Genomic DNA, 27995 nt, shown 5'->3' on the forward strand with positions numbered 1-27995 from the left:
CTAGCACGATGCTTCTTCCAACACATGGCAAGTTGCCAGCCGCTTCTTTTCACCTGACAGCGGGGAGCTTCACCGGCAGGACGTAGCACGTGGGAGGATCACGCTATTCCCACCAGTTCCCTTCCATCCCAAACAGGCACCCTGACTGACCAGAGGAGGCACTAGAGCATAAACCAGGACACATACCCTTAATTTGTCTTCCCACCCGCAGACACAGCCAATCGTGCCTGTATGGACACCCGACCAAGCCGGAGGGAACACAGGGGGCGCAAACCTGCGACCCTCGTGTTGGTACGGTAGGCAGGGAATCTACCGCTACACTACCCGGATGCCCCGACTTTACATTTTAGTAACAGATCCCTCCATAAGAGCACTTCATATCAGAGCTGAACCCCATCTCGCAATCTGAAGCACTGAACACTGAAAAAAGCACATACTCTCTCAATCCACTGCAATTACTGTTTACTAGATTTGCCAGACTTCCCAGGTTTGCTGGCTTTTGCAGCTTTGGTGGTTTTAATGTCCGTCTTGGTCTTCTGGATGCGAGAGAAGATCTCTTTAAAAAGCGCCTTGTACTCGGGTGTGTTCTGTCCCAGCCGCTTGTCCACGGCCTCCACCTGTTTGCCGATACTCTCGATGGCCTCGGGGGTGGAGGGCGACCGGGTGGGGGTCGGGGGCGGCGCCGGGGTGGGGCCCACGGCACAGTCTTTCACGGACGGGTCCCGGGACACGGGGCGAGACGACACGGACGGGTCCCGGGACACGGGGCGAGACGTCTGCACGCCGGCATGGCACAGGCTCTCCTCGTGGCGCCGGCACTTCCCCAGCAGCTCCTCGTACTTCTCCAGCAAGGCGTGGTACTGCTCGTCCACCTCCCTGAGGATGGACATGCCCCTCTTCCTCACGCTGTTGGCGTGCAGCGCATAGCTCCCTCTGCGGCGGCCGGAGGCGTCCCGGGCCACGATGGCATCGAGCGCTGTGTCGCTGCAGCTCTTCCTCACCGGGCTGGAGGTGGGCAGGGCCTCTCCGCCCACGCCGCCTCCCCCCTCGCTCTGCTCCCTCACGCCGCCCCCCGTCTCTCCCGCCTCCTCCTCCAGGAAGGTGTCCGTCTCTGGGGTTCTGTTGAGGAGGGTCTGGGTGAGAGCCGCGCCGTCGTCCTCGCTGCTCAGCAGCAATGTCCGCGCACGCCGCAGCTGCTGCAGCTCCTGAAGCTCCGCCTCCAGCTCGCGCACCCTCGCCTGGCAGCTCTCAGCATCCTGTGACATCGATCACAAGTGTCCATACACATGAACAATAATGCAAGGTCCACAATGAACACACATGAAGTGCCAAATACTGCTCTTTGGTGAATTGATACATTTGAGAAATCTGTATAAGGTTATTATTTTAGCCATAAAATGCTTTTATGTTACGTGCCAGACCTCAGCAGTTAAGCTAAAAAGTTGATTATAGCAATATCAAGTTTATTTACTGTAGCACATTTTATACACACAGTATACACACAGTATGGTTTATATAAATAAAACCAAAAAGGAAAAATAATAATAATTCAAAGAAAATACAATACAAAGTATGTAAAATAGTAATTAAAAAGAGAGTAATATAGTTAAGAGATAAGTAATAAAAATAAAATACATAGTACATGAAATAGAATAAAAACATACCACAGAGCAGTGTTTAGTTTGGACTCTGGGCTGTACTACTGTAGCTCACCCGAGTCCATGGATCTGTGTAGTTTGAACTCTGGGCTCTACTAGTTGACCTGAGTCCATGGGGGCCCAACTTGGTTTATATTCCTTAAGCCAGAGGTTCTCAAATGTTTTTCAGTCAAGGACCCCTTACAATATAGAAAATACACCGGGGACCCCCTCATTCTGATTTGTGATTTTGGGCTAAGCTTAATTGTTTCCATGGTAACATGCTTGACTTTTAAATTTATAGGTTTGTTAGATTAGAATGCAATCCATGAACCATTTTAGATTTAAAATATAAACTTGAACTATGTAGTTGAACCATGAAGCTTTTGCAACAACAAAAAAAGGTTTTATTTTAATTTTCCTGAAAACTTTTCGCGGACCCCCTGGCAAAGTGCCACGGACCCCTGGGGGTCCCCGGACCCCCATTTAAGAACCACTGCCTTAAGCATATCAGAGATATATTCTGGGCCTAAACCATTTAGTTTTTTATAGACTAGTAGCAGCACTTGAAAATCTATTCTGGAGGCCAGTGTAAACATTTCAGAACTGGAGTAATGTGCTCTGTTCTCTTGGTCCTGGATCAAACTCAGCAGCATTCTGATTGAGCTGCAGCTGTCCATTTGTCTTTTTGGGAAGACCACTTAACACATTCACTGCCAGCCATTTTTTTTTTACTGTAGGTAGCTTCTGCCAGAGTTTTTTTTTGAGGATTCTGGCTCATCTTTCAAGACCCGAGGATTCTTTTCTGCTAAGATTTTGTGAACACAAAATATCTCAAAAGAACTAATAGAATGTGTGCTTTCTCTGTCTAAAAGAGTTAGTTTGTAGAGTTAGTAGTTATGTAGGCATTAGCACTTGAATACAGCATGGTTTCAGCATCTGAAAATTTAAGCTGAGATAAATAGCTTTTTGTGAAATTCGATAGAACAGTCACTTTAACCATTCATTTTTGGCATCAGTAAGACGTCAGACATCTAAACAATAGTTTTGAACAGTAATTTCCTCCATAACAGCAGGAAACCCCCCTCTACTTCAAACTCCTCCCTCCGTGTGTGTTCTTCTTGGCTGCAGCGGGCGTGTCACAAGCTCGTTTCTGCTGCTGCTTTGCTGCTGCTCCTGTCTGCTGGCGGCCGCTGGGCAAGTCTGGATGGGCTCGCTCGTTTCTTGGGGTTTCGGTTGAGAAACCCCAAGAAACGGGGTTTCTTTTGCGATTCTGGTCTTATTTATGCTGCGTGTTTCAAAGTGTGTTGCACCCATAATCTATTATGCAAATTTGCAATCCCCCACCGCCAGCAATCAGCGCGAAAGCGAAAGCGTTTTCGCCAATCCATTTTACAGTATGAGAATGGTTTCATCGCGCGTTCCCCTGCAGTTTTGGCTCGGCTTTTTCTAGAATGGAGAGCACTGTCGCCACTTAGTGGGTCGGTGGAATGGGTTGTACACGTTCGGTGGCTTCAATATTTATATAAGAGATGTAAAAGGGTTAGATCAACGTCCCACCGTCAATTTTTTTTTTTTTGACGTATTAACACGTCATTGGCAGTCAACCGTTGGATTTTTTTTGACGTATCAACACGTCATTGGCAGTGAACGTGTTAAGAGACCATTACAACAGTCGATCTGACTGGAAATACAAGCATGTATGAGCTTCTCTTGGTCCTTTTGGGAAAAGAGTTCTGTGTCATGTTTTGCACCCCACCTGCACCCGCGTCTCCAGGCGGGAGAACTCCCCCAGCAGGAGGTGGCACTCTCTCTCCGCCCCCTCCCTGCGGCCCCGCTCGGTGCGGACGGCCGAGCGCAGGGCCGACAGCGCCTCCCGCAGGTGCTCGTTCTCCTCCTCCAGCGGCTGTCGCTTCCCCTCCACCGTAAAGCTCTCTGCTCTGCCCACCACAAAGCCATCCTCATACCTGACCAAGAGACATGCACACACAGTCACTGCCAGTAGGTGGAGACATCATTCTGACATCATTATGCCAGTATGTGTGGACATCATAATTTAGAAGATTTTAGGCTAATGAATTCTTGAGGCCTGATGGTTATAACAATCTGACAAAATGTAAAAGCCTAAATCAGCAGCTTGGGGTGAAGTTCTGGCAGTGCTCCTTCGCATGCATTGTTTTCTTACATTACACTTGGCTTAATGATAGCCAAAGGATAAGTTAAGTCCCTTTATGGTCGTCCTTCCTGAAATCAATATAGTGCTATGTTTCATCATCCTAAGGAAAACAGGAAAATCTAAAAAAAAATAAACGATTATCTTTTCAGAAAAGTAGTTCATTTACGCTGTCCCCCCACAAAAAACAAAAAAACATTATATAAGCTGTGATTCCCAACCTGTGGTCCGCGGCCCCCTGGTGGGCCGCGAAGGTATTGCAAGTGGGCCGCCAAATCATTTCCAAAAAAGTATGATTTTTGGAAAAAAAAAAAAAAAAAAAAATCATTTTTTTTTTTAAAGATTTTGAAAAATCATACTTGAAAAAGTATGATTTTTGTTTCTTTGATGTTATTGCTTTTGCTTGAATTGAAGTTTCATCTTTACATCATCTTTACATTGGGTTTGTGTTTATTTGTAACCCTATCGATTTAATGGGCTTTCTTCTGATATTTGGATTTTGTTTGGATCTGATATTGGATGTCAAATTGTTATGAGAATGCATTTTTCCATTGTTGAAGGATACCGTTATTTATTAATCATTTGTTAATAAGCCTGTTACAGACAGCCCCTTGCTTGTCATTTCTGACATCTGTGTGGTGCTGATGGACAGCTCCTTGAATGATTGGTGTGTGTGTGTGTGTGTGTGTGTGTGTGTGTGTGTGTGTGTGTGTGTGTGTGTGTGTGTGCGTGTGTGTGTGTATGTGTGTGTGTGTGTGTGGACAGCTCCTTGAAAACTGTAATACTGAAGGTGTTGCAACATGTTACAGGTGCTGTGTTAGTGACTGTGGAGCTTCCAACATGTTTCTCCTGTATTCAGTTCAGTCCTTTATGTTCAATTTTCAATAAAAAAGTGCTCTGAGAACGCATTATATGGCCTTTGTATTTATGGGGTCGGAGGTGGGCCGCGAACATTTTTGAGACATAAAAGTGGGCCCTGAGTTGGAAAAGGTTGGGAACCACTGAGCTATACTATTATCTGTATATTATGAATTTGCAACTTAAAATATTTTTCAGACATTAATATGGGCAAACTCTTTTCTTCAAATTCAAATGTGGGTAAACTGAGTTTAAGTGGGTAATACTGTTCTCTAGAATGTATTCAGATATATGTATGTAGACATTAGGGATGCAGCGGTTTCCGGTTTGAAGGTATACCGCGGTTTGAAAAAGCCACGGTATCAAAACCACTAAATTTTGCCGTCATACCTTCTCCACGGTATCAGCTGTTTCCCTGAGAGAAAGTGCCCAGGTCCCTTGCAGAGACAGAGTGCAGTTACGCGGCCCCTCCCCCCTGCTGCATGTGTGTGTAGAGCAATCAGTAGCTGGCAGACCGCAGCTATCATCATCAAGGAGTCATCATTGTTTTGAGTGGCGTGCCGCGTGACAATGGCTGCCAGAGAGGTGAAGAACCCCCCGAACTTTTTCCCCAGTCAAAAAAGGACAAAATCGGTAGTGTGGGACTATTTTGGTTATCAGAAAAACGGATGGCCAGGGCTTACAGGAGGAAGGACAGCCAACATGCAAGACATGCAGGCGAAGAGTGGCTGCACTAGGAGGCAATAGCCTACCTCAAACATGATAGCCCATCAACACCAGCCGTCCTCATTTGCAAAATTCAAGGTACTTTAACGTTGTCTTGCTTCATCATACATCACATCGGACATAACGCTAAACCATTTCCACCGGCAGGTTTGAGGAGTAGCTAACATTAACGTAAGATAAACACTCATGACTCATCATAGGCTATCGTTAACATGGCTAATTAGCATCAGCTGACTAACGTTAACGTAACGTTACTTCTTGACTGAGTGATCACGTCTTGTGTAGGCCAGGCTGGCCAGCGCCTCGTTATCAAAAACATATTGAACTGAAGAGAAGTAACGTTCAATAATGTAGAAACTAAGACTCCTCCAACCTGCCAGTGAATTGAGGCACAAACAGTGTGTGTGTGTGTGTGTGAGAGAGGGGGAAAAGACAAGCGCTCAGCACAGGGGCAGAGGCTAATGTGTGAGAGGGGTGTGTGTGAGTGGGGGTGTGCGCCATCAACGTGAAACAATCATTTGTGTCCAGTGCAGTCAGTGTCCATCCGATTTTTACAAAAGATAAGCATCTATTTGATATTATGTGTTTTAGTTTTACATAAAATTAGATTAAATAAATCGTCATTTATGATAAGTAAGAATGGTACTGTTATATATCCAAGCACACACACATTCGCAACAGTTAACTGTCATTACAGATGTAGGTTACATTAACATGTATTTTTTCTTTTTTTAGGCTAGCAGTAGTACTGGCACCAGCGGAGGGGTATCCACATCAACAGCTGCAGAGACCAGCCAACAATTCAACATGCATTTGCCTATGCACCCAAATCCAAACATGCCAAATAATTAAATTATGCTGTGGCATACTTCATTGCCAAATATATTTTTGTCATCATGGTCCCCATTCAACTATCATTTTGTTCATGGTAAAAAAAAAAATGTTTTTTTTGTGCCATATTTGACAAGAATACATAAAGGTCCGCGATACCGTGATACCGTGAAACCGTGGTAATTTTCTCCAAGGTTATCATACCGTCAAAAAATCATACCGCTGCATCTCTAGTAGACATGTAGGCCTAAGTGTATACAGATGTATGTAGACATGTAGGCCTAACTGTATACAGATGTATGTAGACATGTAGGCCTAACTGTATACAGATGTATGTAGACATGTAGGCCTAAGTGTATACAGATGTATATATGTAGACATGTAGGCCTAACTGTATACAGATGTATATATGTAGACATGTAGGCCTAAGTGTATACAGATGTATGTAGACATGTAGGCCTAACTGTATACAGATGTATATATGTAGACATGTAGGCCTAAGTGTATACAGATGTATGTAGACATGTAGACCTAACTGTATACAGATGTATATATGTAGACATGTAGGCCTAACTGTATACAGATGTATGTAGACATGTAGGCCTAACTGTATACAGATGTATGTAGACATGTAGGCCTAAGTGTATACAGATGTATATATGTAGACATGTAGGCCTAACTGTATACAGATGTATGTAGACATGTAGGCCTAACTGTATACAGATGTATGTAGACATGTAGGCCTAATTGTATACAGATGTATGTAGACATGTAGGCCTAATTGTATACAGATGTATGTAGACATGTAGGCCTAACTGTATACAGATGTATGTAGACATGTAGGCCTAACTGTATACAGATGTATGTAGACATGTAGGCCTAAGTGTATACAGATGTATATATGTAGACATGTAGGCCTAACTGTATACAGATGTATGTAGACATGTAGGCCTACGTGTATACAGATGTATATATGTAGACATGTAGGCCTAACTGTATACAGATGTATGTAGACATGTAGGCCTAAGTGTATACAGATGTATGTAGACATGTAGGCCTAACTGTATACAGATGTATGTAGACATGTACTGTAGGCCTAACTGTATAGACGGTTTTCATGGAATTGTCAGTCCTGCTAGAACAGGACTGACAGGACTGCTACTAGCAAACACTGCAACAGGAAGTGAGCTGGGGTTAAATTTAGAATTGAAGTGGGTCTTTTGGCCTGACCTGGGTGCGCTGCAGAGCTCCTTCAGGCAGGGGAAGGAGTGGATGGTAAGACTGACCTGGGCGCGCTGCAGAGCTCCTTCAGGCAGGGGAAGGAGTGGATGGTCTTGCGTCGCTCCCTCTTCTCCCGTTTGACCCGGAGCTGCTCCATGGAGCGAAGCTGCTCCACCTGCCCAGAGAGGTTCTCCACCTGGGTCTGCAGAGCATCGATGGTCCCCGTCAGCCTGGGGGGGTGGGGGTGGCACAAAGGTTATGGAGGAAGCGAAGAGGATGAAGCATGCCTGCCAAGACTCCCAATTTTCGAGGAAGTCTCCCTATTTTTTAACCCCGATTACTAATTTATCCTGTTACTCTCCCGATTTCATAGTCGTACAACTCAAATGGGTGTTTCTCAGTTTCTGTGTGGAATGTGTGTTGTGGTATCTGGCAACCCAACCCAGAGTCAGAGGTGAGCATAAGCAAGCGAGCCTCGCCTGACGGCGTCACTCGTCACTGCGCTCGCTCAAGCCCTCGGCTCAGTTTGCAGCTGAACATGGATGAAACGGCTCCCAAGAAAAAGGAATACGCTTCTAAATTTCAGTCCACTTGTGCGAGACCGTCCCCTTTATAACTGCTAACCACAAGAGCAAACTTGTAGATCTACTAGCTATTTACGAGCTATTTTATATAAACCAAGTGACATCATCTAGAAATCTTGACACTGATGCTTGTTTGCTTATCTGCTATAGAAACCTTTTTTTAGTTACTGGAAAATGACCATGGTAAACAAACAAACTACTTTGGTAATTTTTTTTTTTTTTTTTTACATTTCATACTGCATTTCAGTCTGTTATTTCTAGATGGATTACATAGTCCTCTTTGTGAGAGGTAACAAATGTACGTTTATCATACAATAATGTACAATAAATGCACAAAACACATGAGAATAAGATGATGTATTTCCCTATATGTTTTTTATATTATATATTTTTATTTTATTAACAGAGCATGTGAACTTGGGCATAAGGGAAATTAATAATCCATCCACATACAAAAACATTTTGGCAAAATACCCAAAAGCAGATTGCCAACATGTTCTCCTCCCCTTACTCATCAGAAGTATTTACATGCATAACACTTTTTTAGACAAAATGTGATGAGCAACAACAGAAGAAATCAATCCACCAGCTATTAATGCTAGGCTGTGAAAAATGCTACCTTATCTGTAAAGGGGAGACCCGTGGGTGCCGAATGAACCAATTTTCATTCAGATAAATTAGCTATATGAGCTATATATGCTATATGGATGCCTTTTAGAGCTCCACTGTACCTTCTTTTTCACAGCCATATGTTGCATGTATGGCAGGTATGGGATGAAGGTGAGGGTGCCTGTCTCACCTGTGGATCTTGTGCTGTGAGGCCTGGCTGTCGAGCAGCAGCGTGTGGTTGGTGAGCTCCAGCTCTCTGGCCGTCCCGTCCAGCTGCTCGTACACTCGAGCATGCTGCTCGTTCATGTCCCGCAGCACCTCCAGCTGCTTAGACAGGTACTGCGTGGGACAAACATGGACACCACATGCTTTTTTCACAACAACAATACACAGTGGTTTTAGCCTGCTAAGCAAGGCCTGGGGCCGGTCGCACAAAACAGCTTTAGGTAAGATTTTCCTTAGAGCCCGAGTTAAGGTTTCCATAAAATAAAATGTGTTGCACAAAACACCCTTAAGTCTTGTCCTTACGTTTTCCTTCAAATGTTTCACCTTAAAGAGAAGACTTAAGGGTGTTTTGTGCAACCAATTTTATTTGATGGAAACCTTAACACAGACTTTAAGGAACATCTTAACTCAAGGTGTTTTGAGATGAGATGAGAGATGAGATCAACTTTATTGTCCCAGAAGGGAAATTTGTCTTGCGCATAGCCACATCCGGCATTACAAAAAACACAAGTAAACACAAACAGGACAGACACAGCATTGCACTAAGACACAGTGGGGAGATGCCAACTGAGACATGTAATTGCACAGCCCTATTGCACAATTTGTTTAAATCAAACATACCCGTAGGTAAAATAATATAAAATCAACAATAAACAAAACCAGCAGCAATGATACCAATGGATAAAAGAATAAAAGAGTAAAAGAATAAAAGAATAAAACATTAAAATAAGATTAAATGAAAAGTAAAAGAAATAAAATAGGAAGGTAAAACATGGGGCTAAGATTACCGTTCCTACTTAAAGTGCCTCCACCTGCAAACTATGGGTTACTACAGCCTGGGGGAAGAGCAGGCTGTTTGTTAAGAAGTGCAAGTCGAGGTGGGGAGGAAGGAGAGCTTGTAGCGGTTGCTCCTGTATCTGCTGGCTCTGAATCTTCTCCCAGAAGGTAACAACTCATATTCAGAAAATAAAATGTGAGAAGGGTCGGTCAGAGCTCTATGAGCCAGGCTGATGACCTTTTTCTCGAAGATGGACTGGAGCGTCAGTGATTCTTTCTTGCCGATCACTTTCATGGCTGTGTTCACCATTTTTAAAATTCTAGATTTAAGCTTGACTGCGAGAGACCCAAACCATGCCGCCATGCCATATCTGATCAGGCTTTCCAGCACAGCATTGTAGAATGTTGACATGATTTTGGTGCACACTCCAAAAAGTCTGAGCCTACGTAGGAAGTGCAAACGTTGTGCCAGTTTTGCACACAGATAATCAACATGGACGTCCCATTTTAACATGTTATCCATTTGTATCCCCAGATACTTGTACGAGCTTACCTGCTCAATTTCCCTGTCACCTATGACCACAGGGTCATGTGCTCTCACTGTTCTCGGGTCAAAGATCATTTCTTTGGTTTTCTTTTCTTTTGTATTTAAACCGGCCCCTGGTACTCTCTTTTGTTGAGATAAATAAAGGTCCCGAGTCCCTACCATTATTACCCTATTTCACATGCCACCCAAATCAGCCATTTTGTGTCTAAAAGGCAGAAAGTAAAACAAAAAAGATCCAGTTTGCTGTTCCTCCACAGCAGGGAAACATACATTTATATCAGTTTTTTATATTGTGTTACTTCCTGCATTTTAGACACAAAATGGCTGATTTGGGTGGCATGTGAAATAGGCAGGCGTATTGGAAGTTTTACAGGAGCCTCACTTGGCCATAAGGGAACTGAGGCAAAACCGTGAGATAAGCCTCCTCAAGCATTAGACCTCAGCCTAAAGCCTAAAGCCATGACCTTAATCCAACACACACACACACACACACACACACACACACACACACACACGATGGATGGATTCAAAATATCTCACTCCCTTTGATTAAACTGACACCCCCACCTGCCGTTTCACTTAAGAGTATTGTTAAAGTGAACGTTTAATTATGTTTAATTAGGTGTATTGTTAAAGTGAATGGTTTAAGTTGTTAAAGTGAATGGTTTAAGTTGGGCAGGATTAGTTTCTTGGCTGCCTTGATTCAATTCTTTTTCACTAGAATGATCCTCTTTGTCCACTCCAGAACTCATTCAGACCAGATTTAAGTGATTGATTCCCTGGGCACTTTATCTCAAAGGGCATTGATTGGCATTGGCCAATCATGGCGTGTTCCACCCCCAAATCGAGTGGGATTCAAGTCAAGTCAAGTCAAGTCAAGTTTATTTATATAGCCCTAATTCACAAGCATGTCTCAGAGGGCTTCACAGAAAATATGTCTAGCTAATTCTAGCTGACACAACAATTGGGGCGGCTTTAGCTCAGGAGGTAGAGCGGGTCGGCCAATGACGCAAGGGTTGGCGGTTCGATCCCCGCTCCCTCCCAGCTGCCGCTGTGTCCCTGGGCAAGACACTTAACCCTCCTTGCTCCCGATGGTGGTGGCAGCCTGCCGCCATCGGTGTATGAATGGGTGAATGTAGACTATCTACTGATTGTAAAGCGCTTTGGATAAAAGCGCTATATAAATGCAGGCCATTTATATAAATGCAGGCCAATAGCAAGAATATACAGAATAAAGATAACATTTTGAACAATTGATAGAGAAATATAGAAAATATAGAAATGAAGGATAGAGCAGAGGAGAGAGCAGGAGAAGGGAGGAGAGCAGGGGGAATGTGAGAGAGTGATGGGGTGGGGAGGGAATGGGAAATGTTGGAGGGTATAGGAGGTGGGGAAGGAGCAAGAGAAGAGAGCAGGAGAGGGGAAAGGGGGGGGGGAGCGGGGGTGTGTGTGGGGGAGAAGAGAGCAGGGGGAGGGAGGAGGTGGGGAGAGAATGGGAAATGTGGGAGAGGAGAGAGCGTATGGAAGAGTATGGGAGTATAGAGGAGTATGGGAGACTATATGGAGAGAACAGGGAAAGGAGGGCTAGCTGACACAACATTAACAAATTACAGTACCGTAAATTCCGGACTATAAGGCGCACCGGTCTATAAGGCGCACCTTCAAAGGTGACTATTTTTTTCTTCTATAAGCCGCACCGGTCTATAAGCCGCGGGTGTTTTGATGTTTAATTACCATATGTAAGGCTTCGTGCACAGAGGGGATTGTCGGGAAAGAGATGGCTGTTTGGGGAAGCTCCCATTTATTAACATTTCAACAAAACAAAAGTCAGGTCACTAATCCCCAGACAAAATCACACATTGTGGTATTTTTTGTTTTTTTTACAGTGCACACAGTGTCCGCGGTGTGGTGAAAAGAGGGCAAGAGAGGAAATTAAAACAGAAGTGGATTTATAGTTAGAAAGAGTGCTAAAGAAGAGAGAATTCCGTTTTTTATTTTTTTATTTTAGTTACTCACAGTACTATTGACCAGTCCAACTCAAAAGATATTCGGCAGTTTCACTTTGAGCTCTTGTTCCGCCGCTGTCCAGCAATGGTTATGACGAGTCTCGCTGGGTACAGTACGCCAAAGCGATATCCATTGACTCGATGATGCTGTTGTATGTTGCGCGTTTCTGTTGCACCAACGCGGAGAGGTCCTGCCGGACGAAAAAGCGCGTACCCTCCCAGGTGAGGGGCTTCTTCCCCGCAGCCTGGAGGATGAGTTGACGGTCGGGCCAGCGGAGTAGGCAGATGAAGATGGCCCTCGGTGGCAGGCCGGGGTCTGGACGTGGCCGAGGCGCCCGGTGTGCCCTGTCCACCTCTGGTGGTTTCTCGCCTTCCTTCAGGTCCAGGATGTAACACAGGATTTTGCCACGAAAGCGTCCATGTCACCAATCTCAGCTCCCTCTTTTACATTGATCAGGCGAATGTTATTTCTTTTACTCCTGCTGATTAAGTCATCAACCTGCGTGTGCAGCGTTTCGATGTTTTTGCATTTTATCCACTTTCGGACTCACTGTGTTGTTTTTGTCCTCCAGTGCGCTGATGCGCTTTTTTTAGAAACTCTGTTCACGGTTGCATTATTTTCTTTAGTGAGTGAGTGGATGGACTTCTGCACGTTTTCAAACTTGTTTTCAAGCTGCTCAAACCTCTGAGCGATGTCGGACTTAATCGATAGTGTTTCACGGAGTAAAAGTTTAGCCCAAGCCGTGAATCTCCAGCCTCCAGCAGGTGAGTCATTTCCTCATTCATGGCGGTGATTGCTTCTTTCTTTCTTTCGTCTTTTTCTTTCTGCTTACCTGTGTTGTGTTATGTTATGTTATGTTATGTTATGTTGTTAAAAGAGGGCAAGAGAGGAAATTAAAACAGAAGTGGATTTATAGTTAGAAAGAGTGCTAAAAAAGAGAGATTTTTTTTTTTTTTGGGAAAAAATCCATAGATAAGACGCACCGTTATTTAAGCCGCAGGGGCCAAAAAAGGCCAAAAAACGGGAAAAAAGCCGCGGCTTATAGTCCGGAATTTACGGTAGTAATAATAACACATCGAACAATTATATGATAGAGAAATATAAGGCTCTTTCACACCGGCCATGAAAGCCGAAAAATGCACGGAAAATAGGATTAGCGCCTCCGATGTGGAAGTCGTGAATGCGCTTTGGTGGACAATTGTTTTACGCCTTTTGTCCCGCGACGGGAGGTAGTAACAGCGCCGGGTTACCTGGCAACCCGCCTCCACTTGAAAGGTCGTCGCAGCGAGCCGGAAAAGATGCGAATGGTCTGCTCATTCATAAAAAAATGACAGGGGAAATCACCTCATGTGATCAAGAAAGTGCAGTAGTGAAAGTAAAAAAAGTAGCCTATACAATCATGACTGCAGGGACGCCAGGAGGAATGCTCCGTGCGGTTAGGCTTTATGCTCAAACGATGTTGACATTAGTTAACGTTAAGTAGTCATGTGCATTTATAGCCTATACTATTCCCCCGACGAACGTTATGCAGACTGCAGCTGTTTGATATGCGGGCGGTCGTGTATCGTTCCAATTTTAGTAGGACACCATATCTATCTGCCCGCCCACCATGCGAGTGCACCTATCCTCCCTGCTCAGCGGACTAGGAGGGAAGTCTTGTTGAATGAATTCGTTCATCATACACTAACCTATGAAAATATTCATTTGGGCTAGGAGGAGCAGGAAATCCCTCCGCTCGCCTTTCAATGCGGGAGCGGGGGATTTCACCTGAAAGTACAGAGCAGCACGGTAATGTGGCCGTGCTGCTTGGCTCGTGTGAAAGCAATTTCTGTGGCGAGGCGGCTGCCTTTACGGGACTCCTAAACGGCAACTTTTGCGCAATCTGTGTATGAAAGAGCCTATAGACACACATCTTGCAAACGGACATATGTCGATTTCTTAGCAACCAAACTATGCCTAATTTAATTGGCTGCAAGCCTTTAGTAGTGAGTCCCTTTCCCAAATAAACACATGTTCACAAATAGAGCTTATGGGTGCCTCGCTTTAGGGAAGAATGGGTGCCATGCTTTAAATAGTGGCGGAATATTGGAGGGGATAGAATGGGTGCCATGCTTTGGAGTAGAATGTGTACTATGCTTTAGAGTAGTGGGGGAAGGGGGGAAGAGGAGAGAGCAGGAGAGTGGAGGAGGGAGGGAGAGCAGGGGATGTGGGGGAGGAGAGGGCAGGGAGAGGGAGGAGGTGGGGAGAAAATGGAAAATGTGGGGGAGGAGAGAACAGAGAAGGAGAGGTGGGAGGGTGCAGGGGAGGGAGAGCAGGGGGAATGTGAGAGAGGGGAGAGCAGGAAGTGGCAGGGAATGGGGAAAAATTGGGGAGAAGGAGAAGGAGCAGAGGAGGGGAGAAAGAGGAGAGAGCAGGAGAAGGGAGGGGGGAAAGCGGTGGGATGTGGGGGAGGAAAGAGCATGGAAAGAGAGGAGGTGGGGGGGAATGGGAAATGTGGGAGAGGAGAGAACAGGAAGGGAGAAGAGGGGAAGGAGCGGGGGAAGGGGGAAAGAGAAAGAGGGGGGGGGGGAGAAGATCAGACAAGCTGACTACTCTAGACATTAACCAGAGCTAACTGGGACATAGGGGATCTAGCTAATCTACAGCCTAGCCTGTCCTATTCTGCTCTAGTCTGATCTTTGCCTGAACACTATAACAGGTCAGCCTATAGTTCGGCTGTAGCTAATTGATAGAGAATAAATTCTATACATCCGCTAAATGTGATTATTTATAACAGCTTATCTACCAAATGAATTGAAGCCATGAGTCTTGGAAGATTTAACATAAAAGTATATTTAATACCATACATTCTCTGCAATATGTATATTGACAGAGGGCAAGAATCTCAATGTACACATGTCTGATCGATGTACAGAGTCAAATATTCAGCCCATGGCCGACAGTCAACATATGCTTTATACTGTAAAGGAAGAGGAGGAGGAAAAGGCAGAGAGGAGGGGGTGATGACTTGACTTGGAGCCTACAGGGCTGCCTGTCTGTATCAGTTTGTTATGGAACTTGATGCACTGTCCAAGGTTTCAGCAACTGGAGCAGTCCCTGCTATTCTATATGGGTGAAATGTCAGTGTGAGTCTATGTGTCAAATGGCATGGCCTATAGCTTATTGATTAATGTGTCAGATGTCATGTTAACTTATATTTTTCTCCAACACTAATCTATCGCCTACCTAAGCTATTCAGCGTGTTGTCGTGCTATGCGAGTGGGATCCGCGGAGTACCAGGCAGCCACCTGCTTCGTTCGGAGCGAGCAGACAATCCGATGCATGGGTGCTGCCCGCCCGCCTGGAATCTCCGAGGGGAGACCCCTGACTACCACGCTCTCAAGCGCGCGCCTTTTACGCTATTTCTGTAAATACGATATTCCTGGAATGCGCATTTTAACGAGCCAGTTACATTTCTTTGCATTCTTAGAGATTATAGTTTTTGTTTTTTGTTCATGTTTCATGCAATTGGGCAAGTTAGTAGTTAGTTTATGGGATAGGAATTCTGCCAGATGACAGGCACTAGGCGCCATTTTCTACTTCATTTGGAAGAGAAAATGATCCTGAAATGAAGATTTGATTGACAGCTGCCATGTTGTGATATGATTGTTTGAAATGGGGTAGAAATTTGATAGTACTAGCTGGTGACATCAGAAAACTGTAGATTACTGTTATCAATGAAATCTTGAAAAATGAACTTTTGATGTGAAAAAGTGTGAAAAACTAAAGAAATTAGATTTTTGTGATTTGTTTGGCATACATTATTAAATAGGTGCACTGCATACCCAGGTATTTGAACTAAAAGAAAAGAAAAGTCATTTTTGGGTTCAGCTCGACTTTAACACATGGTGTCTTTTCAGATCCAGACCAAGACTAGAGTCTGCAATCTGAATCAGACTCTCTCCACGCTTTGTTAGATTCCACTGGATGGCGGTTTCCCACCATAAGCTCTGGACGAAGCTGGCAGGACTCGGCCGTTCATACCTCGATCTCCTGCACTTGCTCTTCATTAGTGATGTACATCTGCTGCAGGGAGTCCTCCAGCTCCTTGTTCCTCTCCAGCAGTGTCTTCCCGAGCTCCGCCGCCAAGTGGAGGTCTATAGGCAAGAGAGACGGAGGAAGAGACAGGGGAGAGGGAAGAGAGATGGAGGAAGAGACAGGGGAGAGGGAAGAGAGATGGAGGAAGAGACAGGGGAGAGGGAAGAGAGACGGAGGAAGAGACAGGGGAGAGGAAAGAGAGACAGGGAAGAGACAGGGGAGAGGAAAGAGAGACGGAGGAAGAGACAGGGGAGAGGGAAGCAGAGGCACACAGATGGAGGAGGGATACAAAGGCAGAAAAAATGATTGCGTCCATTCAGAATTCACATTTTAAATGTTTTGTTTAAGGCTTAAAATCTCGGTCATACAACCACCATTTTGTTCCCTGAAAACATCCAATGAAAGCTGACAAATATGTATATACTATATATATGATTTGTGTACAATATGGTGTTTGAGGTGGGACTTCCTGTACTACAGAAGTGGAGAACTTAAACTTGCAGATAACTCATACAGTAGGACTCTACCCCAACTTTGTTCCTTTTATTGATTTTAATTTTCTGTTTCCTCATGTTAAATGAGGCTTGTCTGTTGTCTGGATTGGAAATGTCCAATTTTGTACCATGCCATATTGTTTGTATAAAATGAGTCAATAAAAAAAATGAACACAAGCTTTTCAATGGCTCATTTGCCATAGCAAGCAAGTCACTGTTTACGAGCCTGTCCTCTCGGGAAAAAACAACCACCACATACTGTAGGTCATTTGTACAAGTAGCTTTTACGACCTATAGTTATGTGAAAGGTACAATGCCACATTTTAAAAGCGTAAAAAAAAGGCTGATGTTTTCTTTTAAAGTCACGTTGAGATTGTACGTATCCGTGGATGGCAGAAACGTAGAATGCCGACATTTTATTCTGGCGATTGGGCTGAGATGAGAGAGGAGAGAACAGGAGAGAAAGAGAGTCAGGAAAAGAGGGAAGGATGATGAGGGATGGGGTCAGAGGTCAGAGGGGTCATAATTGAAATGGTGGCGCAGGGGAACTAGTGTCCTCTAGAGAGAGAGTGGCGTCAGTGGAGGGCCAAAATGCGAGACTCATTAGCCGATGAAAAGCCGGGAATGGGTCTCGCGCTACTTTTGCATGCTAAAATAAAGCTGATAATGTACAATTTGATTCAAGGGGGGAAAAACCCTTTCAGAGTACAACACAAACTGTCTATTTCGCTGCAACTCGACAGTGCTGCTTAATCCAGGACCTTACTTCCTGGAACTCTTGAGAGTAAAAAACTGGTCCACTGGAGTGAATGTCGGGACTCTTCTATCTACACAGCTCTGAGGGGAACGAAGTAGAAGTACTGTGGCAGCCGTGCGCAATTTGGATGACCTGCTGTCACGATTAACGGAGCACATTGTTCTATTTTAAGCAAGATTCGAACTGGGTCTGGGACTGAATTAGAGCCACAGACACTTTAGTCTCTGTCTGCAGTAAACCAGTTCAACTGTGGAGAGAGGAGGGAGACAGAGACAGACAATGACAATATTCTGAATTTGATCAGGGTAATGTAAACAGCATATTCCAGTTGCATTTTCTGAATTTAGCATTTTCTGATTAAGACATGTGGGTTACTCCAGTATTATTCGGGTTTTAGGAGGATTCTTTGATCATGTATACAGCGCATTCGGAATATGCGTCTCATCAGGGTTTTTACTGCAGTTTGCGACGCATCTCGCCTGTTTGTGGTCAACTGATGTGTGCTAGAAAGTGCTAGACACTGTCTCTGTCTGCAGTAAACTAGTTGAACTGTGGAGAGAGGAGGGAGACAGAGACACTGATCCAATATGAAGGTCAGAGTTTGTGCCAACATTATTTGGAGAGACTCCTCTCTCCACTGAGATTCGGTCAGAAAGTGTGAGAGGCAACGACGGGTCATGGGTTGAGATTCATTTTCCAGCGGTATGGAGCGGCGGGCGCAGTGTTCTTGGTCATAAAAACGCAAAGTGTGTTCTCCCTTCTGACTGAGCTGTGACTCGGCACTATTCGTGGCCTAATATTGCCAAGGCTGAGTCAGCGAGATGTAGTGCGGGACTCCTGAGGAAGAAAGAGGGACACTGCAAACAGCCCACAAGGTCATCTTTGATAGTCCAGGGTTCGTTTGTCTTCACGGGCACTAGGCTAGCTCCTTTCTGCAACCACTGTGACCTTTCACCCCTGAATGTAATTGTGTCATCAGGAACATGGACTAAAGAGAGAAATGACGCCCTAAAGCTAGTAACTCATTTATGTTTAATAGATGTGTCTGGAGGCCAAAGTGAAGTCAGGGCATACGTTTGCATACACACAATATTCCACTATTATTCGGAAAATGACAATATTCTGAATTTGATCAGGGTAATGTAAACAGCATATTCCAGTTGCATTTTCTGAATTTAGCATTTTCCAATTAAGACATGTGGGTTACTCCAGTATTATTCGGGTTTTAGGAGGATTCTTTGATCATGTATACAGCGCATTCGGAATATACGTCTCATCAGGGTTTTTACTGCAGTATGTGACGCATCTCGCCTGTTTGTGGTCAACTGATGTGTGCTAGAAAGCGCTAGAAGAGGCGATATAATCATATAATCCAGCATCTCTGGTATGCAAAAAGAAAAGCCCACATTTCTGATCAGGAGGAGATGAGAAACATCGATTTAAAGAGCAGAGAGATATTTAAAGAGGGAGTGGTGCCGCCGACGGAAGTCCAAAATGCTTGCGAGACTGCAAGGTAAGAACGCAGGCTACTAGCCTACTTTTTATGAAAGAAAGCATAGAAGAATCTGCATTTTTTTAGTTTTTTTGTGTGAGTGAAAGGTTATAGTTTCTCGTGATTCTAAATATAGCTGAATCACTTGGTTTGACCAAAACAAAAACTATTTTTATAGGCATTTTATGAAAATGTCTATGGAAAAATGAATGGCGCATGAAATCCCTTGCGTGCGTATGCTAAAAACGGAAGAGGGCGTGACTTTGGCTCTCTATTAGCCTTCAGTTCTTATCCATATATAAGTTATTTGATGCAACATCAACATCAACACTCAGCATCAACATCAACACTCAACATCAACATCAACACTCAACATCAACACTCAACATCAACATCAACACTCAACATCAACACTCAACATCAACACTCAACATCAACACTCAACATCAACACTCAGCATCAACATCAACACTCAACATCAACATCAACACTCAACATCAACACTCAGCATCAACACTCAGCATCAACACTCAACATCAACACTCAGCATCAACACTCAACATCAACACTCAGCATCAACACTCAACATCAACATCAACACTCAACATCAACACTCAGCATCAACACTCAACATCAGTGCTCAACATCAACGCTCAACACCAACACTCAACATCAACACTCAACATCAACACTCAGCATCAACACTCAACATCAACACTCAACATCAACACTCAACACCAACACTCAACATCAACACTCAGCATCAACACTCAACACTCAACACCAACACTCAACATCAACACTCAACATCAACATCAACACTCAACATCAACACTCAACACCAACACTCAACACCAACACTCAACATCAACACTCAACATCAACACTCAGCATCAACACCAACACTCAACAAGATCCACAAGAAGCTTTCTGCACACAATGCTTTTGTTTAGCCAGTGCACATTTCCCCCCTATGCTCCTCTCTTCTATTTGGCCATCCCATCTTATCGTCTCTTCCCTCAATTAGACTCATGAGTGACAAGCTAAGCTAAGCTAAGCTAAGCATGCTGTTGCCTTGCCACAGCTCCATCACCAGGAGCAATTCACACTATTTCCTCTGTGCTGCTGGCAGCTTCATTAGGTCCTGTGTAGGCCATGTGTGTGTGCCATGGCACACACACATGGCCTACACAGTGTGTGTGCCATGGCACACATTGTGTGTGCCATGGCATCAACAGCTCAGGTACAACTGAATGGATCCCTCCTCGGCGTTCAAGTGAGTTATGGAGTCTGCTCAGCCCAGTTTATCTGCTAGACACAAGCTGTGGGAATAGCCCACTGCTGATTTCACAAATTCAACATATCTTTATTATGATCAATGATCATTTCATTTTTCTCTTTGTCTGATTTAGCACCTCCATGAGATACACCCTCGTATATACAGTACACACACCAGGGAACACTGGCACCTCCTACAGGCGACACTATGACATGACAAGACATTTCAGACATGGAAAACAAGTGTGTCTCCCTCTGTTTCGCAGCCTATATGGCCTCAGGTGGTTTAGTGGGAGGGAGGCAACAGTAATGCTTCAAAACCTCAATGACATTTTCATAAACAAATGTCTGTTACGTTAAGTTAAGTTATCTTTATTTATCCCATCTATCTTTTTGGCTACTTTCTATCGCCGTTGTTGGTGACAACAGCTTTTACAGTTGCTGTTCTAAACACTGGGTGTCGACGAGTAGCTCGTTGAGGGGAAGATCCTCTGGTAAACAGGGAGTGATGTGTTTGACTTTTCCAGCAGCAGCAACGGAACTTCATCTCTCTTTGGCTATCAGTGACCACCAGAGAGGGAAAGGACAAACTCCATGGCTGTGAGCCTCAAGAGAACAACAAGAGAGGGGAGGAGAGGAGGAGGAGAAGAAGAGAGGGAGAGACAAAGTGAGAGAGGGGAGGAGGAGGTTTTTAAATCAGATGATTTAAATGAATACTGTGACTCTGTAACTGGATATATACACTTTTGTATTGACTCTTGCGTTCTGCGTAAGGTGTTTAAACAATACTCTAACCAGAAACCATGGCTCAACACTGATGTCAGAGTCAAATTAACTGAACGAACCAATGCTTTCAAATCAGGAGATGCCACACGCTACAAGCTGTCCAGATACTCGCTGGAGCGGTCAATAAAAGCCGCAAAGCGCTCATATGGAGAACTGATCGAGGGTCATTTCAAGGAGAACGACCCATGACGTATGTGGCAGGGTCTTAGTAATGTTACTTCATACAAACCCAGGAGCCTGGCTACTGCAGCTTGTGATGACCCCTCACTTCCTGATGTGCTCAATAACTTTTATTCGAGGTTCGATGCCATGAACAATGAGTCACCTGTTTTTATGCCCTCAAACCCCAGTGACCTGTCTGGGCTAACTGTACTTGAACACGAGGTTAACTGTACTGGGCTAAATATACTTGAACACGAGGTTAACTGTACTGAGCTAACTGTACTTGAACACGAGGTTAACCGTACTGAGCTAACTGTACTTGAACACGAGGTTAACCGTACTGGGCTAACTGTACTTGAACACGAGGTTAACTGTACTGGGCTGACTGTATCTGAACACGAGGTTCGAAAGGTTCTGTTCAGGACCAAGGTGGGGAAGGCCGCTGGACCGGACGGCATTCCTCCCCGAGTTGCCAGGTCCTGCTCTGAGCAGCTTGCCCCTGTGATGACAGATATTTTTAATATGTCACTGCAGCGTCGCATTGTTCCAAAAAGTTTCAAGGAGTCCATTGTAGTCCCAGACCCAAAGAAATCTCCTGTTACATGTCATAATGATTACAGACCCATTGCACTAACATCAGTGTTTATGAAATGTCTGGAGCGTTTGGTGCTGGACCACATTAAATGTCAGATTCCTCCTACTCTTGATCCTTGGCAGTTTGCTTATAGGGAAAACAGATCAGTTGAGGATGCAGTTTCTATAGCTCTGAACTCTGTATATGAACACCTGGATAAAAGTGGAGCTTATGTCAGAATGCTTTTCATAGACTATAGCTCTGCTTTTAATACGATCATTCCCTCACTTCTGATCTGTAAACTGCAAAATCTTGGTCTGTGTGATGCTCTTTGTGAGTGGATTTTTAGCTTTTTAATCCTGAGGCCTCAAAGAGTCAGGATCGGAAATAATCTGTCTGATATACTTGTTCTGAGCACTGGCTCACCGCAAGGATGCATTCTTAGCTCCTTCTTGTTTACTCTTTTTACCCACGACTGTATCGCTCACTACCTCAACAATCTCATAGTTAAATACGCGGATGACACCACTGTCATTGGGCTCATTAGCTCAAATGACGAGTCTAACTTCAGATCTGAGGTAGAAGAACTTGTCAGGTGGAGCGAGGCCAACAACCTAATTCTCAATGCCTCCAAGACAAAAGAGCTTGTCGTTGACTTCCGCCGTAAAAAGGCACCTCACCATCCTATAATAATCAATGGTACAGAGGTTGAGATGGTAAAAAGTATCAAATTTCTAGGTGTCACTATCTCGGATGATCTTAGCTGGCACTCAAATACCAAAGCGATTGTTAAAAAGTCTCAGCAACGTCTTTTCTTCCTAAGAAGACTTAAGGAGTTCACCCACAACAGCCAGATCCTTGTTAACCTTTATCGCTGTATTATTGAGAGCATTCTCACTAGTTCCTTCACTGTATGGTTTGGTAACCTTACTGTTAAGGAGCGAAAATCCTTAAATAGGGTAGTGCGCCTTGCCCGCAAGACAACTGGTGCCAACCTGCCGGCTCTAGAAGAGCTCTATAGCTCCAGACTTCTGTCCCGGGCCTCCAGCATTATCAGGGACCCTGCAGGTCACCCGGCCGCCAGTCTTTTTGAGTTACTCCCTTTGGGTAGACGCTACCGCTCCATTAAATGCTCCACCACTCGCTTTGCGAGAAGCTTTTACCCGAGTGCTGTGCGTAGTTTGAACGATCACAAATCTAAACGGTAGATCTCTGTTGTCTAGACCACCTAGACACACCTAGACCTCTATTTTTTCTGTTATTTTCTTTTGTATAAGATGTCTTATACTGGTCTTCTCATGCAATTAATCCTTGCTTAGGCACTTTACTACTGTGCACTTTATGTCTGATTGTGCACTTTGTTTGTTCCTGCACTTCAATAAGTGAGCTGGATGACTCGGGCCTTTATCCACAGATGTACCTGTCTCCTTTTATTGTTTTATTCTCTTATTTTATCTTATTTACTTTTTTAAACCTTTTTACTGTCTGTCTATTTATATGCTATTTTATGTTGTCATGACTTGTCATATTTGTGTCTATGTTTTAAGCTCTTGCACCCCAATTCCAATGTAGTTTCGACTGCAAATGGTAAATAAACTGACTCTGACTCTGGAGGAGGAGAAGAAGAGAGGGAGAGACAAAGTGAGAGGGGGGAGGAGGAGGAGGAGAAGAAGAAGAGAGGGAGAGACAAAGTGAGAGAGGATGAGGAGGAGAAGAAGAAGAAGAGAGGGAGAGACAAAGTGAGAGAGGGGAGGAGGAGGAGAAGAAGAGAGGGAGAGACAAAGTGAGAGAGGGGAGGAGGAGGAGGAGAAGAAGAGAGGGGAGGAAGAGGAGGAGGAGAAGAAGAGAGGGAGAGACAAAGTGAGAGAGGGGAGGAGGAGGAGAAGAAGAAGAGAGGGAGGAGGAGGAGAAGAAGAAGAGAGGGGAGGAGGAGGAGGAGGAGGAGAAGAAGAGAGGGGAGGAGGAGGAGAAGAAGAAGAGAGGGGAGGAGGAGGAGAAGAAGAAGAGATGGGAGGAGGAGGAGAAGAAGAGAGGGGAGGAGGAGAAGAAGAGAGGGGAGGAGGAGGAGGAGAAGAGAGGGGAGGAGGAGGAGAAGAAGAGAGGGGAGGAGGAGAAGAAGAAGAGAGGGGAGGAGGAGGAGAAGAAGAGGGGAGGAGAAGAAGAAGAAGAAGAAGAGAGGGGAGGAGGAGGAGGACAAGGACGAGGAGGGAGGAGGAGAAGAAGAAGAGAGGGAGAGATGTGAGAGAGGGGAGGAGGAGGAGAAGAAGAAGAGAGGGAGAGACAAAGTGAGAGAGGGGAAGAAGGCCAACTACAACATTTCCCCCTCATTATGAAGGACTTAGCGGGTCAATACTCTGTCCGTTTGCTGCAGTCACACAGAGGCGAGTCTTGACCCACACACACACAAATGAATGGTTCACTATCTCGGAGGCTGACTCACGCATAAGCACTGTGCACAATCCACTTCCTGCATAGACCAGCTGCAGCCAGCTGTGCATGTGAGTGTGTTGAGTGCATTTTCAATAGCTGAAAAATGCATTTTGCACACGTATTTACAGTGTACATACAACAGCAACTTCATGCAAATAAACCTGTCATTGGTGGGCGGGGATCTGATTTTTAATAACTATACATAAGACATTTTGATCATTTTTAGGCCTTAAATTCAGTTGTTACTTTTTAAGACCTTTTCAGCCTTTAGGGATCTGCTGTGGATAGGTAGGCAGGCCAGTCCGTGAGTTGTGCATGTGTCCAGGAGAAACGCAGTGTTCTGGTAGGTGTACCGTACCGTGTAGATATCACCCATGAGATTCAGTGGAATGTGGAAAACGAGACCTCTCCTCTTCCTCTGCTAGCTGATCTGTGTTGCAGATCCACCCTGAGGACTCCAGGCAGACCTTACACAGGTCTACAAGGGTTTTATGACAAGGGTGTTGCAGCACCAAAAAATAATGCTATAGAATTTATAGCATAGCAGAAATTGCCATGTAAACATTTTTTATCCTGTTTTTGCATGTCCTTTTGGCATGTAAATCATAACTTTTGTTTTTATGGCATGCCAGGGTCTGTCTGTCCGTACGTCACTTTTATCTCAACTTGACATTTTTAAATAAGCTACTTTGTTACTTTTACTCAACTTTGTCATTTTACTTCAAAGTCAAATGTCAGCAAAGCTACAGTACCAAATGCCACTACTCAAGTCTACTACTCGAGCAGGATGTCTTAGCACTCTTTGTCCCCCTGCACCCCCCCCGCCCCCCCCAGGTCAGATAGTGACCTAAAGGAAACATCTGGATCTCATCTGGCTTCCAGTGGTTCCTGTGTGACTAGGTGGTAATACATCTGGCTGGCAGTGGTTCCTGTGTGACTAGGTGGTAATACATCAGCCAGTGGTTCCTATGTGACTAGGTGGTAATACATCTGGCTGCCAGTGGTTCCTGTGTGACTAGGTGGTAATACACCTGGCTGGCAGTGGTTCCTGTGTGACTAGGTGGTAATACATCTGGCTGGCAGTGGTTCCTGTGTGACTAGGTGGTAATACATCTGGTTGCCAGTGGTTCCTGTGTGACTAGGTGGTAATACATCTGGCTGGCAGTGGTTCCTGTGTGACTAGGTGGTAATACATCTGGCTGGCAGTGGTTCCTGTGTGACTAGGTGGTAATACATCTGGCTGCCAGTGGTTCCTGTGTGACTAGGTGGTAATACATCTGGCTGCCAGTGGTTCCTGTGTGACTAGGTGGTAATACATCTGGCTGCCAGTGGTTCCTGTGTGACTAGGTGGTAATACACCTGGCTGCCAGTGGTTCCTGTGTGACTAGGTGGTAATACATCTGGCTGGCAGTGGTTCCTGTGTGACTAGGTGGTAATACATCTGGCTGCCATTGGTTCCTGTGTGACTAGGTGGTAATACACCTGGCTGCCAGTGGTTCCTGTGTGACTAGGTGGTAATACACCTGGCTGGCAGTGGTTCCTGTGTGACTAGGTGGTAATACATCTGGCTGGCAGTGGTTCCTGTGTGACTAGGTGGTAATACATCTGGCTGCCAGTGGTTCCTGTGTGACTAGGTGGTAATACACCTGGCTGCCAGTGGTTCCTGTGTGACTAGGTGGTAATACACCTGGCTGGCAGTGGTTCCTGTGTGACTAGGTGGTAATACACCTGGCTGCCAGTGGTTCCTGTGTGACTAGGTGGTAATACAACACCAGTGGTGTCACTCTCTGATGGTACCTGGCAGTATCACACGTCTGAAATGAGCTCAGGCAGTCAGCACTTTAAGAGATACACACAGAGCTGTCAAACACAGAGGTCACACAAAAACACGTTGGGACGGATGGAAACAAAGGAAATTCTCTTTAAATGTTGTCCTTTCTACTGCTGTTTGTTTGGGTCTCTCTCTTTGTACTCTCTCCTCCTCGCCATCTCCCAAAATCAAGAGCAAGCAAATATTATAGATTTTTTTTTTTTTTAGGTCCACTCATGTATGTGTGTGTGTGTGTGTGGGGGGGGGGGGGGGGTCGTGCAGAGGGAAGGAGAGAAGTCGCCTTATAGGCCCTTGACATTGTGGTGGCATGCACTAGCATGCATGCATGTGAGTGTGTGTAGTCCAATCAGGAGCCAAGTGAAGTCTCTGCATCGCAGTGTTTGGCCTCCATTGGCAGAAATGTAATAATTGCTTTGGCACAAAGACAAGTGATGGAGAGATTAGGAGACAGGAAATGAGGAATGAAATGAGGAAATACAGTAAGTAGTGCAGGAAGGAGTCAGACCTGAATGTAAATTTGTGGCTAAAACACTGACTGGCAAGTTCTTTCCAGACAAGAGGGCTCAACCAATATACTTTGATTCAGTGCATAATGAACGCATCTCACTAAATCAAAAATGCATCTTACGTATGTGATTGATTGGCAATCTGTTATCTGTCCAACTGAATTGCAACATAACAAAACAGGTCTGTATGCAAATTACCTGGATCAATTTGGCATTGATAACAGTGAAATTCTTTTTATATCAAGATCAAAATATATTTGAAAATGTTGACTCAATATCCTCACCTTTAGAAGGGAGATGTTGCATAACCCTTTAGGAAGAACCAACACATGCCTATTTTGATCTGTGCACGAGGTGAGTGACTCAAAACACTGCTGGAAGTCTCTCAAAATCATTTAATGGAACAAGAAAAATATAAAAATCTGGAGCTCTAGTGAAGGTCACAGCTGTAAAAGTGGACCAGATAGATTCATTTACACAGCTGATCTGGAGCTCTAGTGAAGGTCACAGCTGTAAAAGTGGACCAGATAGATTCATTTACACAGCTGCGATCCATGTAGATATGCTAACAATGTAGAGCAGCTGGTCTTAATGGAAGGATAGGAGTTAATTATCAGTCCCTAAATTAGGTTATTCGACAAAGCCTGAATGTTGAAGCCTCCTGCAGCATTAGTGAAAGCTTGTCTTCCATTGCAAAGTGCAAACGTTAATGGGAATGGCCTGGAGAGCCAATAAATAATGGTTCTATTACACGAAATTCAGACCTCAAATAAGAAGGAAACTATGGATGCAGTTTTGGATGAGTACATTCAGAAAGCTTTGTCTATAAAAAAAAAAGAGTTTCTTCAATACAACCATGATTACAGCCTTATCATATTTTGACAGAGAGGATCTAGACTGTATATGTATATGTATATATATGGATTGTATATATCGGTCTAGACTGGTTGATGCAATGTCAATGACAGCAGATTGAGTTCGCAGCAAGAAAAAGGCCCTGTTTGGCATGCTTTCAATGCATTGTTGTCAAAGTAGCACAGGCTGCACATTAGATTTGGAAACCCCTTCAAGGTTGAACTGACTGCATTTACTTCGGGGAGAGCCAGTCTTTGACATGAAAACGACATCCGTCCCCCTACATGAGAAAGAGCCTTTGTCAGTGCAGTGGATGCCAGCTGACCGGGCCGGCTGACAGCAGCTGACATTGTCATTGGGGATGGGATGCTGCAGCGGGTGGGTGGAAGGATGGTGTCTTACCCTGCTCCAGGTCCTGCTGGTCGTACCACGGTTCCTCCTCTTCGGTCACGAATTCCTCCATTCTCAGGCTCAGCATTACATGAAGAGCAGCAACGGTCTAAACAAAAGAGCAGCAGTCACTCATACAGCAGGCAGCTTCCAGCCCTCCACAGCCTG

General features: G+C 44.6%; 1 protein-coding gene across 1 annotated transcript; it reads right to left on the bottom strand.

The window, feature by feature from the left end:
- Positions 1–455: 455 nt before the first annotated feature.
- cdr2l (cerebellar degeneration-related protein 2-like) lies at positions 456–27968 on the bottom strand (the record flags this gene model as incomplete). The annotated part of the gene is made up of 6 exons (XM_083634470.1): positions 27840–27968; positions 16219–16331; positions 8830–8978; positions 7512–7676; positions 3397–3604; positions 456–1256 (listed from the first exon to the last, which is right to left on the bottom strand). Exons 1-6 carry the CDS (start codon positions 27913–27915, stop codon positions 456–458), a joined length of 1512 nt encoding a protein of 503 aa, XP_083490596.1. The 5' UTR covers positions 27916–27968.
- Between the last annotated feature and the right edge of the window lie 27 nt (positions 27969–27995).

This window comes from Poromitra crassiceps (genome assembly GCF_964638095.1).
Source record: "Poromitra crassiceps genome assembly, chromosome: 4".
In the NCBI taxonomy this organism is placed as follows: Eukaryota; Metazoa; Chordata; class Actinopteri; order Beryciformes; family Melamphaidae; genus Poromitra; species Poromitra crassiceps.